The sequence below is a fragment of the Pygoscelis adeliae genome, unplaced genomic scaffold (assembly GCF_000699105.1).
Source record: "Pygoscelis adeliae isolate BGI_AS28 unplaced genomic scaffold, ASM69910v1 Scaffold410, whole genome shotgun sequence".
Classification (NCBI taxonomy): domain Eukaryota; kingdom Metazoa; phylum Chordata; class Aves; order Sphenisciformes; family Spheniscidae; genus Pygoscelis; species Pygoscelis adeliae.
The window spans coordinates 624860-639366 of record NW_008823913.1 but is presented as its reverse complement, the minus strand read 5'-3'; the positions used below and the strand labels follow the sequence as shown (position 1 = coordinate 639366).

Here is a 14507-nt window from a genome sequence, read left to right as displayed (position 1 = left end):
AAAGAATATGTCCACATGCTAAATTCTGCGGATATCTCATTCTTGTACCATCACACTGTAACCCGCACATGGTGACGGCAGTTAATTCAGAAGTAAGCACTGCATTTCGGGGAGACCTTCTTGCAGCCTATCAGTACTTCAAGGGGGCTTATAAAAAAGGTGGGGACAAACTTTTTAGCAGGGCCTGTTGCGACAGGACAAGGGGGAATGGCTTTAAACTAAAGGGGGGTAGATTTAGACTAGATATAAGAAATTTTTTACACTGAGGGTGGTGAAGCACTGGCACAGTTGCCCAGAGAGGTGGTTGGATGCCCCAGGGGGGGTTGGACTAGATGACCTTTAGAGGTCCCTTCCGACCCAAGCTATTCTGTGATTCTATGATTTTCATAGCTGCTCAATTTGCTGCTCTTGTGGTCTGTAGAACGGCACTGCAAACAGGGCATTGTATTGCCTTATTTTAGAATAAGGAAGAAAGGAGGCAAGTAAAATGCATGTGTCCCCCCATACCAAAACCCATCCAAATTAACCCTTTCATAACTCACACCACCTTTTTCCACAACTCGCTCCCTTCCAAGTTATTGAGGATCTGTGCATCACGTGTATCCTGATTAGTGGGTGATCTTTGGACGCATTTGCAAGATCAGATTCCTACAACCTTCATCAGCAGGTCAGCATAGCTTTATTTTAGTTAACCAAATATCGGTGTGCCCCTGCTTATGATCTGTTCCTGGACAATTTTAGTGATAAAGGAATTTATATTGAATGATTTATTGTACTGACTGCCTCCGAGAATTGCTCTCCTTTCATGCAGCCTGAAGTAGTACGTAAATTAACATTCATTTGAATGGATGCCGCATAGAGAGCTCATGACAAAGTACGCATCAGCAAGCAGCAGTGAGCACAGTAAACTCTTTATGTGGCAAATAGAAAAACGTGTTCAGTATTACACTTGTATTCTCTCCTGAAAACTAGACATCTGTTGGGGATTCTAATAAACCCTGAGCTAAGATTTGCTGCTGTCTTGCAACCCTCTATTAGATGGCACTTGTAAAAGGTACAGAAATCTTTCTGGAGGAAATGTACGAGGCACGACAGATCCATGCAAAACTCCCCAGTTTCAGTCCATTTGATTCATACAGTGTCGGAAAAGACTTTTAGATGAGGTAACTCTTACTGTCTTAATGCTGAACTGTGATGATTTATAACGATTTAAATCAAGAGACACTAACTCAGGACCTGGCAGTTTTTAGACAGCTGGTTTTGATCATATTGATTTGACTCTTCCAGCCTGTGTTTTCCATGGGATTTGTATTCAAACATGAATTAAATTCTGAAGTAGAATTATAAAGAAGGTTTTGAGTTTAACTGCATTTTATGGCTCAAGTCTGCAAATGAGCTCCAGTTCCAGTAAAAACTGAACGCTGGTCTGTGCAAATGTTTAATGGAGCTTAATGACGTTTTGAGCAGCTCTGCTTTGAAGTTTTAACAGGTCTGTTCTGATCCCATTTACATTAGTGAACACCTAAGGCTGTTACTAGAGTTAACCATGATCAAGTTGCCATATCATAATCAGAATTACCGCCTAAATTCCTAACGAATCTGAAAGCAAAAGAGTTCAGGTTTGATTGCAAACATTTAGAATTGCTGTAAGTAACAACATTCTTATTGTATTCTTATTATTTTGATTTATGTTTGGTTTTTGCTTGTTTGTTATCCTTCTTTTTCCACTGACTGCCATTAATATTTATTGTCTGCTCTCAACAGCAGATGGTTGATGAGCTGCTACTTACAAAAGAGAAAGAAGAGAGGGAAATACAGCTTGGTATACAAAATGAACTCCAATTCGGTTTCAGTAAAGAAAACAACCGTAAAGTCAATGCAGTGAGATTTCTTTATTCTTTTTCTGCTTTGTAGAACCCTGGAGTTGACTTTGGAGACGTTTCTGAAAGAATAGCTCTACGGCAGCGATTGCAGTGCCGGAGTTTTAAGTGGTACTTGGAGAACGTCTATCCTGAAATGAGGGTTTATAATAATACAGTCACTTATGGAGAGGTAATGCATGTCCTTGAAAATACATCGTGGCTGCATTAGAGCAGTCCTTTCATCTTAGTGGCGGGTATCAGGATGTACAGAGCAATTTCAAGTCAGCGCAGTAGTAGCAACGGAAATGCCCTCCCCTGCTTTTAATCAACAGAGGGAAGGAAGTGCGGCTTTGAGAAGCCCTGTCCCTCTCACTGGAGTATATCAGATGACATCATCCTCACTAACGATGATACACAACCTGCTTGGCTTTCATTTTAAAATAGAGCAGCTCTGAGAACATAAATTTGACGTAATCATTTTCCCAAATAGGATGCCACAGATGTCATCAAGAAAACCTCAGCAGTCAAGAGAGCTAAAATAATGACAGTTAATGAGAACAGCTGAGTTTGAGGAATTGTTTTTAGGTAAAGAACCACCCCTTTCTTGGGTTTTGCCAAACTATTTAAGGATTACATTCACTTTATTAATTCATTTTTGCAATCCTCCTTGTTCAGGATAAAAAGCAACATATCCTTGTTCAGATTATGAGGTGAGGCTACCATTTGGCAGGTCTCTATCTCACCATGAAAAAGTCATTAGAGGAAAAACAATTTTGCTGTTTTGGGCTCAGATTCTGTATTTTCATTTCCAGTTGTGTACCAGTATTGAGTAAGACCTTGGAACACCTCCTCTGAGATAGCCAAGCGGACTGGTTACTTAACCCTAATAAAATGCTGGAACCAGACATGTTAGAAACATGTAGATGTTTCGGTTCACCTCAGCTGTCTGGATCATTTCTTTCTCTTCTGCCAACCAGTCAAATCTCCCACATATGCTTGACCCCAATCTTTAAGGAAGTCAGACATGCCTTTTGTAACTCTTTATATCATGTGCCTGTAATGTAAGGACTGCTATCACTTATGACTGTGAACTGGGGCGAAGTTCTAGGAGCTCTCCTGCTGCATAATGCTTTTAAGATTCAGTTTTAATTGCCTCTATGAACTACAACTAAATCCAAAGGCAATATATTTTCACACAGGACAACTAAATGGACATTCTTGCTTTCTGTTCCATTTGATTGTCTTCATATAAAAATAAGTCAGGTGCTTCAGATATTGATACAAAGTGCAAGTTTTATTGCGTAATATCACTTTGCATCCTAATAAAACTATCCCTGGCAGTAACTGAGGAAAGGCGTTTAGTAAATTCAACAGGAGCTGTTAGTAACTGTCAGCTCTGAGAGGCCGTTAACTGCAAAGAACACTGGCAGTACTGCCAACGTTGTGTCAATTATACCAAACGGTTAGCAAGCGGGGCTCTAAAAAGAAGTTTTTCTGTTGAGTGGTCGCATGAAGGTTCTTGAGTCAAACAGGAAGTTCAGTGATGCAAGTATCTAATTCATTAAAATTTATAATAAAACAGAGCCACACAAGCTATTTAGCTAGTATAAACTGGCATAGATCCCTTTCAGTCTTACATACCCATAATGAAAAAACTAGAGGCTTCATCCTAAATAACATCGTTCGTTATTAAATACCTTCTCTTCTGGTTATTTTCCTGGAGGAAAAGATGTCTGGATTTTAGCGAGTTTAAAGGAAAATAAATGTATTGAGTAGATGTGAAACAGATTGAAACAGTAGTAAAAAAATATTTCCTAGTGACTCAATTCACATTTTTAAAGCCATGTCATAAAGCTGTCTTCATCTTCTTTAGCCTTTATAGTACTCCAGTCATAAAATAAACCTCCTGAAATTTAACTGTTGGTGAGCCCCCTTATCTGATCCCTGTTATGCTCCTACACTATAATATGAAGGATTATTTACTGATTTTTCTGACACCTCATGCAGCAGCTGTTTCTCTATTATGGGGGTGGCCAGACAAATTGTTCACAGCCTAAACCAAAACTGACCTGTTGACTGTTTCAAAATGTCCATCTAAATAACCTCTTGATTAAGATACCTGTAAAATATTCCTATGTCCAAAATACATGTGTAATACTTCTAGCCTGAAGAGAAAGAAAGGCCTGAAATTTCACAAGAGCTCCAGCCCAGTTTTATGGACTTGTAAACTTTCCTTGTCTGGGGAGGCACATGGATTTTTGACTTGGTTGGTTCTCTGAACCCCAACTTTAAATATCTTGAAAACCTTCCAACGCTGGTCATCATTGCTGTATCCTTTCACAATAATGTGCTTTACATCCCTTCTGTACATAACCATATATTATATTCTCAATTCAAATCTTTATATCATATATGCTTTTTTGTTTTTTCATATGCTTTTTTTATATATGCAGTAGGAGCAAATAAAAGGCTGCCACATCCCATACCAATCCTGGGTAGTTCCTATGCCGCTTGATTTAAGTCAACATATATGGTCAAAATTTATATTTACACAAGGGTAATTTGAAGCAAAATTTGGCCTGAGTTTCTTAGAGTGAATTTTACGGGGTTTTGATCCTTGAGTAATTGCTGAAATTGTAACTCTGGCCCAAGCTCTGTAAAGACAGCAGGTTGCCCAAATAACGTCTTTTCCTGGAGCAAATTCACTATTGGCATCCTGTCATATCTGGAGAATGAGCATGTGTTTCTCAGAGAAGAATAGTTTTACATACTGGTTGTCTCAATAGCTGTAGTGCAGCTGAGGTTTAGCTAGATTGGACTTGCATCGTACAGATCGATTTCTGATACAACTGTTTTCTTTCTGATCCGGCTATAGGTGCGTAACAGCAAAGCTAGTGGCTACTGCTTAGATCAGGGAGCCGAAGAGGATGACAAAGCAATCCTTTATCCATGCCATGGAATGTCCTCTCAGGTAAATGGTTAAAATCCCACAATTAATGAGAAACCTTTAACTTAAAGAATTTTCAGAAGAAACAAAAAGTAATTTGGTGCATTTGAGTTGAGTTTGGCAGTATACTCCTGAGTTGCAAAGGAAAATATCTGGCTTTACTCCAGTCTTTTTGGGTGCCCTGTCCAAGGTTGTTCAGCATGTGAGTCTATACATTGAAGACGCTGGTAAGGAAAACAGAAGAATCATGATAATTTGTTTTAATAATGGAGCGATCCACTGAAGATTAATGAATTTAGACAGCTTGTTTGAGTGAGCGACTCTTCTCGTTTTGACTTTACTTATTCTAGGAATAGTACCTCTAAATTAACTGCTCATTGGTCCAATAGGCTCCTATGCAGAAACGATTTAGCAAGCTACTGATGTGACTCCCCGAGCGGGCAAAAAGTTAAGCACATATTTAACATCAACTTCAAAGGGAATTAAGAATATCTTTTAATACTTTTCTAAAATAGAAGATTTCTTTTTTGTCAGTCCCTGTGCATATTATTATTTTCTTACAGATGTCTGGAGATTTTAAAATGACATTTCTTCTTTCCATGCTTATAGTGATGTTACTTGTTTTTTAAATACACGTTGGATATTATTTAAATCCAGGACTTGAGCTTCTTCTGAAATGTAATTTTAGTTTCTTTTGAAGTACCATCTGAATCAAAACTATGTTAATGAACATTCTCCTGCGTAAATAAACTCTGACCTTATCACGGACTTAACAATTATCTGAAGTTCAGTCATACATATATTGATTTGGAGTCCTGGCTCCTACATCACCGTGGAGGCATAACAAGAGTCACAAAATATAAATATTGCCTATTGTGCTTAATCGCAAGCTGGTGAAGAGTCATACCTTATTAAAGCAAAGTGGATAGACAGTAATTCCTACTGACAAAATGTCCACCTGTGGCAGGATCGTTATGGAACACTTGACTGACTCTTTCCTAGTAGAGGCGGAAGGAACAGCCTTTGAGTAAGGCAACAAAATAGTGTTGCCTAATTAGATGTAAATGAGCTTTTCAAGAAGACTCTAGTTAGAGATGTCAAGGCACTCAGAGAGAGTTCTTGCTCCATTCTAATTCTGACCAGAAAGTTGCAAATTTAAGTCCTTCCAGAAGGTCCCTTTGCAACATCTAATCTCCTATTGTCGTGCTAGCATTGAGAAGAATAATGAAATAAATGGTTCTGACTGTAGTTTATTTTGCAATTTAAGTCCTTAACCTACTTGTTTGCCTCCGTGACTCCTGTTTCATAGAATATGCTTTGAATTCCAGAAGAAGAAAATGCATAAATGAGGGCATAAGTTACTGTGAATTTATTTGAAAGGCAGTACGATGTGCCCAGCTTCCTCTGACTAACTCTTGTAAATTTGGGGGCATAAAGTAGCTCACCTCTTGGCATCCAGCTCTGACTAATTTTTTCCATTAAGGAACAACATTTTCCTTTTAGCAAGATGTAAATACGTTGCCTAGTAGATGATGCCTTTTGAATTGAGGGCCCTAGACTAGACGCTGGGCAGCTCTTCTCAGGTGCAAATAACAATAGACAAAGTTTTTAGTGCCCAAGAGGTTGAAGTTGGGTAGTAACCAGTTACATCTCCCCTGGCTCATTTCTGCTACAGGTCTTCAGTGTCCTGTCTACGTGAATTTTCTGGAAAAGCCTGAAAAGCTGTTTTTAGACTTTACATTATGGCCACAACCTAGAGCCCTTTGGTTACTAGCATTGTATAAACGCGTAGAGAGAAAGTCACTCTTCCCAAACCCTTAAAATCCAAAGCATCCCGTGTGTGAGAATTATAAAAGTATGGGAAAGGCAAAAAGTTAATCTACCAAATCATCCTGCAGCACTTTCCATTTCCTTTTTTTTTTTTTTAAAAAAAAAAAAGGAAAATAGTTTTCATCCTGTAAGAAACACCAAGCAGAAGGCAGAGGTGGTGTTTTATCTAAGTTGAGTATTTCACAGACAAGCGTGGGTTGGAGCCACTCAAATGCAGCCAAGTTAATTAATGATTACACAGCTGGAAAACTTCTATCATCTCACCACAATTTACAAAATCAATTCAGTATGAGAACCACAGCTGCACAAACCCTAATCAAGGATATTCAAGCACATAGCATGAAAGGTGTTGACAGGGAGCTTTTTAATATATTAAATAAACATTTTTAAAGCCTCTCTTCTAATCAGCCTGGGTGAACATAGTTGTCTGTTATGTTTAGCTTTCAGTTTCTGACATTTTTCATCTCAAGCATAGGGCATAAAATACCCCTCCTGAGCTGAGATTTGGGTTAGTTGTACATGCCTACTGAATATAAATGAATATAAACATGGAACTCATTTTTATCAGTTAGGTTATCACTGGTACTTGATGTGTCCTACTGGTGTGAAAGTCTCTTGCTATTCAGCTACAGTCTTGTTTGTTTTTCATACTCTTCAATTCTGACAAGCAAATTACCAGTGATTTTAGTATACACATGGTTCCACTGAAACCAACAGAAGTCAGTCAAGTGTTTAAAGAAAGCTGAGGTAGGAATAAGATTACTGTTCATCTGTGATAAAATGTTCTTTTCTTCTACTTCTTACCCTTCAATTCCCCTTGCACGTTGCACACCTCTGAATGGCGTTGCCCTGCATTACCAGTGAAAAATAAAACCACTCCACCATTACTGCTCCATGAACAAAATGCCTTTCCCTATGTGTGTTCTCAAGATCATTTTTTACCATGATAAATCACATCTTTTTGATGGCATCAGCTTTTAAATTTCTTTATTCAAACAGAGACAAGATCTTTTATGGATGCTCTGGAATGCATTTAGCCTGAGTTTACATCAATTTAGCTTAATGAATTTGAGTCAAGCTAAGTCAGTGTAAGCTAACAGTTAGGAATATCCAGACAAGGTTTTGCATCAATCTAAGTTGATTTTGAAACTCACTTTACAGAAAAGTAGTGTCATTTTTATGTGTGTTCATTAGATCTGCAGTTTGAATCTAATCCCTTTCAGTAAAAAAAGTTTGCAAATACTGCTGGGAGAGCAATAGGAAACAGTCCGGGGCTAGAGAAAATTCAGAAACAAATATACTGGGGGTCTTGAACTGCCTCGCCTCTGTCTTGTACAATCACCTGTAAAGCCCATTAGCTCTACAGCACTGCATAATACCCTTTTGTTGTAAAACAAATTAAAAAAAAAAAAAAGGGAGGGGGCTGTGATGGATGACACAACCCCCCCAAAAGTGGAACGTGTTGTTCTGGAAGCTTCTTAGAATGGTTATAGGACACGCAAGTTTTGAACCATCTGAGAGCACTTACACAGCCTCAGTGGAAATATTCACTGTCTCAGAGTCTGTCTTGAATGCTGTGATGTGGAGCTGATTATGTGGTATATGAAAGAAGAGAAGTTAATAAAATGGCATCCTGGGATAGAAAGGCCCCGGTGAACAGCCTCCTTCTCCGCCCTCCCCTCTTCCCTTTCACACCGAGAGAAAGAGGAGGCACTGCAGCTGTGAAAGCGAGAACTCCCTCGGCATTGAGATCAAGCAGAAAGAAGGGAGATCTCAACGCTCGGATTCCTGGAGCTCGCAGCTACGCAAACTGATGGAATAAGAGGAGATGAAGGGCTTTACTTAAACTGTTGCTCGGGGGCAGATACTTAACATTTTGCTCGGTAGAGCTATGGTTTTCCAGAGTTGCACACTGGGTAGCAGATTGCTCAGGGCAGGCTGGATGAAAAGGTAGTTTCTTAAGTCGCAGGAAGTGGCGCGGGAGATTCTGTAACAAACCTGGAAGTTTGGTAACTGTTTCTTGTGATCCGTTTGTCTTACAGTGACAAGTATTCCAGAGATATAAGGTATTTCATACTCCTGTATAGCTCGCTGTTTCAATTTCTGTGTCAGCTTACGGCTCTCTTAACCTGCGGGGTTGAAGGATCGTTAAATATTTCCTTTTGCTGGAGAACAGGAGCGAGAGAGGGGTTAAACTTCGTGTGGAAAGCTACGGGAGTCACCCCTCTAACTGTTTCCTACAAACAAGTGCCTGTTGTTATTTTGTGCTTTTTTCCACTTGACTGGAAATGAGCAGGAATTTTCAGTTAAAAGCTGGCATTTCCTTATCACATTGGTGCTCCTGGAGGATCACCCTCCATAGGCAGCACCACTCACTGGTTTTGAACCAGATATGGTGGCTTTGATAAACAACCTTTGACATCTTTTCCATTCTGCTCAGATTTCTGAATGTCGAAGGGAAAAGTATCCTGTGTTATTATAGGTACAGCAAATAGCATCAGGATTAGATCTTGGAGTATTTAATAGAGCACTTAGCTTCAGCGTGGTTTATGTGGATCCTTCAGCTCTTCTCAGATAAAAGAGAAAAACTGAGCGAAGGTCCATCCTCGTGTGATGTATAAAACTGTGTTTCTGTTCTGCAGCTTGCAATGGGAGTACGTGGATGCCTAAGGCTCTCAGCCCATCGAGACTTGCACGGGCTTTTTTTTTTTTTTAATGAATGGGACTGAATATTCCTTAATAAAGGAGACTGTCATTTGATTTTTGGCTGGCTGGCACTGGGAATGGATTTGGCGCGACGTACCATGCCCACAGTTCTAATGCAAATTCAGAGGTTATTTCTTTTTTGGTATGCTAGTGGCACCTAAGATCAAATTTGAACACAGCAGATGTAATTTCCACTATTTCATTGACTCTGTATCCCAGTTCCTGCTTTTTAGTCTACAGTAATAAGCAACTTATTTTAATGCTTATTTTATTTTCACAGTTTATGCTGTCTCTAGGAAGTTACGATACAAAGTCTTTGGAGGGAGATGTTATTAATCGTATAGTAGTTCCTTGAACCTTAATTTCTGGTCTGATTTTGCAGAAGCAGGCACTAAAGCTTTACTACGTAATGTGGTCTGAACTGAGATAATTGTTTGTGGGTGTTTTTTTAGAATTTTATTTTATTTTAGGATAAACCTAAGTTTTTATGACTGTTGGAACTCTTGGTAGAAAGTACAGATTCAGGAAAATTAAGCCCATGATGTTCCATTTGTCTCATCATTGTATAGATATCAGTTTCCTGCACCGAGCCGCCTCTGACTCTGTTGAGCTGTCGCACAACTGCCACTTTCAATAGTGGAGACAGTCTGTAATAGAGTTAGTGTATCTTCCGCTTCTAAGGCCTAAGCAGAAATGGTACTTTCTGCTTTGACAGGCTTCTGTATAACAATGTCTTTCCCAAACACATGGCTACTGCGACACAGAGCACGTGCAATTCTGGCTGTTGAGAGTCTAAAGACAAAGAATATTTTAGACCATTTTAATATCGGTACAGAAAACACTGCTCATCTTAAACCACAGGGAAAATTGATCCTATACTACAGAGCAGGTAGCCCATTATATTATAAACAGTGGTTCTGATTATCTAGATAAGGCAAAGCCAACCAGGTTGCAGGGTGGTATTTTGGGACCTGGAGAGGTATAATGAAGACTGCAAGATGAATGTATTTCCCAGTCAGTGTAAGTTTCAGCCATGCCTGCAGTCCATTTGAAATCTGCTGAGTACCCATTAGATATGAGAAGTGTGAAATACAGACAGGTTTTACTTAAAAAAAAAAAAAAAAAAAAAAAAAAAAAAAAAAATTGGGGTTTTTTTGCCCCCCCTTCTTTATATGGGGGGAAAAAAGGAAGGTAATTTGTCCGAGCTGGCAGTCCATTCATATCCTGAATCACTTTGCTTGCTTGAGCTTCTTTTACGTATGTCCCCAATACCCTTATAGTGAAAGGCAAAAAAAAAAAGTGTCTTGATTTAGTATGTATAGACAGTGCCTTGACAATGACATTGTTCATACCAAGGAGAACCCTCATGTGGTTATCCCTCTGCTTCCTCTGATGTAGGCTCTGTTCTAACTCCGCGCTTCACATGGTTGCTCTGAACAGAAGTGGCAGGTGGGAAAATGAACACATAGTTTGTCAAAGGGTACCTGGTCTGGGAGCAAGGAGACCATGCTCTTTTTACCACCAGCAAGACATGATTATTCACAGCATGATTCTTCTGAGGTTAATAAGGATGGCTGTAGAAAGCTAGACTCTAATTTGAGTTTTTTTGATTGACTCTTAGTGATATCTCATGCACTGGCTAGTAGCATCCAATAAATGGCAGGCACTTCTGACCTTCCTTCTCTTTCTTGTTAAGTAATTTCAGCCATGTAACAGCAATAAGACCAGACAGGCAGTGAATTTCCTGGGTGATAATTGCATTTCTTCAGTGGCTCAGATCTTCACCCTGCAGCATCCTGCCTCACAGCGTATAAGCCATGTAGCTGACTCCATTTTGCAGTCTTTTGGCACTTGCGTGCTGCACTTGACTACTTCTAGGGTAAGAAGGGCAAAATGTTCTGCTGGTGTAATGACTCTGGATTTAAACACAGAAGAAGCGAGAAGTAGATACATCTGATTTGATGTATTGGCCTGCTGCTAAATTAACATCGTGCATTTTCCCTTTAATGTGCTTTGAAATCTCCCTCAATAGGCTCTCCCTCAACTATCTAGAAAGTAGCAGTAATTAAGGGGATTACCTATTAATTTTTGCAACTTATAAATGAGGACTCCATTGCTATCATAGTTATCTCAGTGCAATGTGATAGAGAGTGACTGACAGAGCCCCTTTTCCCTCTAAATGAGCATCCTAAAACCACCCTTAAGGCTTTGAGGCTTTATTAGAATACAGATTTAAACAAATTGTAGTAGAGAAAAATCAGATCTGGAAGAGGCAGAATAAAGGCTTTGAAATCAACCTTCCTTCATCAAGACTGTGTTCTTCGGGCCTGCTGTCATCCAGCAGTTCTTCAGTGGCTTCTTGGGTTGCAAGAAACTTTTCAAGGTCCCCAGTGTGTCCCTAGGAAAAGCTTTTTTTTCCCTCCAGTGCCTTGAGATGTGGGTTTATGTCTGCTGCCTGCTCTCCCAGGAGTCTGCAGGCTCCGCGCTGGCCGTGTCCCTTCCCACGCATGCTGTGCGGGAGGTCGTGCCGTCCCAGCGAGCTCATAGCGCTCAGGGAAGGAGCAGTGTCACCCTCCCCTCTGACCCAAAACGTAGCAGCGTGAGAAGGCAAACGAGCGGCCACCCTCTGCTTACAGAAAAAGCCTGCTGTGAACACAGCAGAACAGTTCTCTTCCATCACATATTTGTGTTGTGACAATTAGTCCTGATCAGCAAGAGCCATCTACAGATATTCTTTGTCTTTAAGTATTTTCCCTTGGTCCAATATTAATGTAATAAAATATATTCTGGCACACTGAGATTACAAGTGTTTTTTTTTACCTCACCTTATACATACGGATTTTTTTTTTTCCTTGAGGGCCATTTTACTGTGAATGCTTGAGGCAAGTGAAATCATCACTTAGAATAGAAGAAAGGTTAAAAAAAAAAAATCACACTCCTGTAAAAATTAACATGAATGATTGTGCCTGCTTAAGTTTTTTTTTTTATCAAGAAAACCCTCTGAAATAATAAATGGCCTTCACCTGAAGCCTCTAATTACTACCAGTAGCATTTACCACATCACTAAATTGCAGAACAGTTAAGCCTCACACAAATCAGGGTGTGATTCTTTACTATGTAGGCCTGAAGCATACGTTAGCAAATTTGCTGCTATTTCCCTCATGATTTCTTTTTTCCTCTCATATTTTTGGATACTGGTTGCACGGTTGGATTTTTTTCAGTAACATTTATTTACAAAAACTAATTAGGCTTGTTGCTATCAATAGCCTCTAACAGAGCTCTTAAGAACAAAGTGCATGGCAAATTGACATTGTGCCCTTGTTAAATCAACTCCTGCTGAGTGGGTGTGTTTTACATACTGATTACTTGACTTTCTTGATTGCCCTTTTGCAGTGAAATAGAAGGTGTGAAAGAAGGGAATATCGTGTCCTAGGAGAGACCCTGTATTGGTAAAACAAGTTTCCTGAGCTTTGCCCTTCAGCAGTGTGTGCCAGACCGGGAAGGTCCCAACACGCAGCAGGACGGAGGGCTCCTCGCCGGCACTTGGGGCAGAAGCCAGCAGGGAAGGCAGCTGCAGGTCGGCTGTGTGTCCCGTCGCTGGGGTCCCTGGGGCTGCGGTTAAGGTCTTCCCTCTCCCTTCTTCCCCAGCTTGTCCGCTACAGCTCAGAAGGCGTCCTGCAGCTGGGGCCGCTGGGCTCCACCGCCTTTCTGCCTGACTCCAAATGCCTGGTTGACGACGGGAAGGGCAGGACACCGACTCTGAAGAAGTGCGAAGATGTCCTGAGGCCAGCACAGAGGTTCTGGGATTTCACACAGGTACTGAAGAGCTCAGGGAGCCTTGCAGAGATAAACCAGAGAGGAATGCAGCTCTAGAGGATATTTAATGAAAAACAAGGAGGTCTTCAGAGGACTGTTCTAGGAATCCCCCCTTATACCTTCTAGAAATAGTCAGATATGTTTTCCATAGGTCATGTGCTATCTAGGAAGTTTTGTATATCATTAACTAGGAATTTTGGGGTATGCCTTCTGGGAATTTTTAGTTATCCTTTCTGGAGCCTTTCTTGGAATATTCTCAATTCCTGTAGTGATTGTCAAGAACATACTTGTAATTATTTTTTTTGGTGTCTAGGAATTTTTGTTTCTAGAGCTTTTCTAGGATTTTTCTAGCATCTTTCTAGGAATTTTAGATCTAGAGCTTTCAAATAATTTTTAGGACTTTCAAAGGCATTCTTACAGTTTCTGGGATTTCCTATATCTTGGGGTCTGTAGGGATTCTCTAGTGCTTTTAGAGATTTTCTAGTGATTTCTGGGGAATTTTCTAGCAATTCCTAAATCTAGAATTATCAAGGATTCATTTTGGCACTTTGTATGGATTACCTAGCTTCTCCTAGGAATTTCTAGCACTTTCTAGGGACTTTTATCACTTGATATATACAGAACTTTCCAGGCATTTTATAGTGCTTTCTAGCGATTCATAGATCTAGCGCTATTTTTCTTCTACCCTTTTCACCTTTTCTTTTCCTTCTTCTAATCCTTCTTTTCTCTTTCTTTTTTTTTTTGTTTTTTCATTTTTCTCAGAATGGTCCAATCATCAGCAGAGACACTGGCCGTTGTCTAGAAGTGGAAATGTCAAAGGATGCCAATTTTGGGCTCAGATTAGTCGTACAAAGGTGCTCGGGGCAAAAATGGATGATTAGAAACTGGATAAAACATGGCCGACATTGACTGCTGGGGCTGAGAAGCTGCCTCTCCTGCCGTTGTCCATCGCTCAGTGTGCCATATCTTGCAAGGCATTTGTCTTAAAGCAAATTAGTTTGAACAGGACTTGGCTCTCAAGAGTCCTTCATAGTTGGGCATTCAAAGGCAAAAAAGAATAATAAGAAGAAAAGCAGACACGTACATGCCCTATTTGACTCTTCCTTGCTCCGGTAGATGACCTGGGGAGCTTAACATGAGTTTTCTGTTGATTTGGAAATTTTGTGAAGATCAGAACACAACAGAAAAGTGGGTTCCTTAAGCTCTCCTAGAGGAATTAAGAGACAGATGTTTCTATGATGAGTTGAAAGGAGAGATCTCAATACTGCCTCATAAAGAGAGTTCTCTGATGGGTAGCTTTTTAGCTTTAAGTTATTGACTGGTGCACAACTCCTATGGTGAATAAT

The 14507-nt window shown here is 39.9% G+C and overlaps 1 protein-coding gene across 1 annotated transcript in view; it reads left to right on the top strand.

Annotated features, from left to right (window-relative positions):
* The window catches only part of GALNT9 (polypeptide N-acetylgalactosaminyltransferase 9), a 154976-nt gene extending 140775 nt beyond the window's left edge, over positions 1–14201 (top strand). The window contains exons 8-11 of the mRNA XM_009335287.1: positions 1915–2052; positions 4738–4833; positions 12994–13161; positions 13924–14201. Of these exons, the coding sequence (XP_009333562.1) occupies positions 1915–2052; positions 4738–4833; positions 12994–13161; positions 13924–14070 (549 nt within the window). The 3' untranslated portion in view covers positions 14071–14201. The remainder of the gene's footprint in view (positions 1–1914; positions 2053–4737; positions 4834–12993; positions 13162–13923) is intronic.
* Positions 14202–14507: the final 306 nt, after the last annotated feature.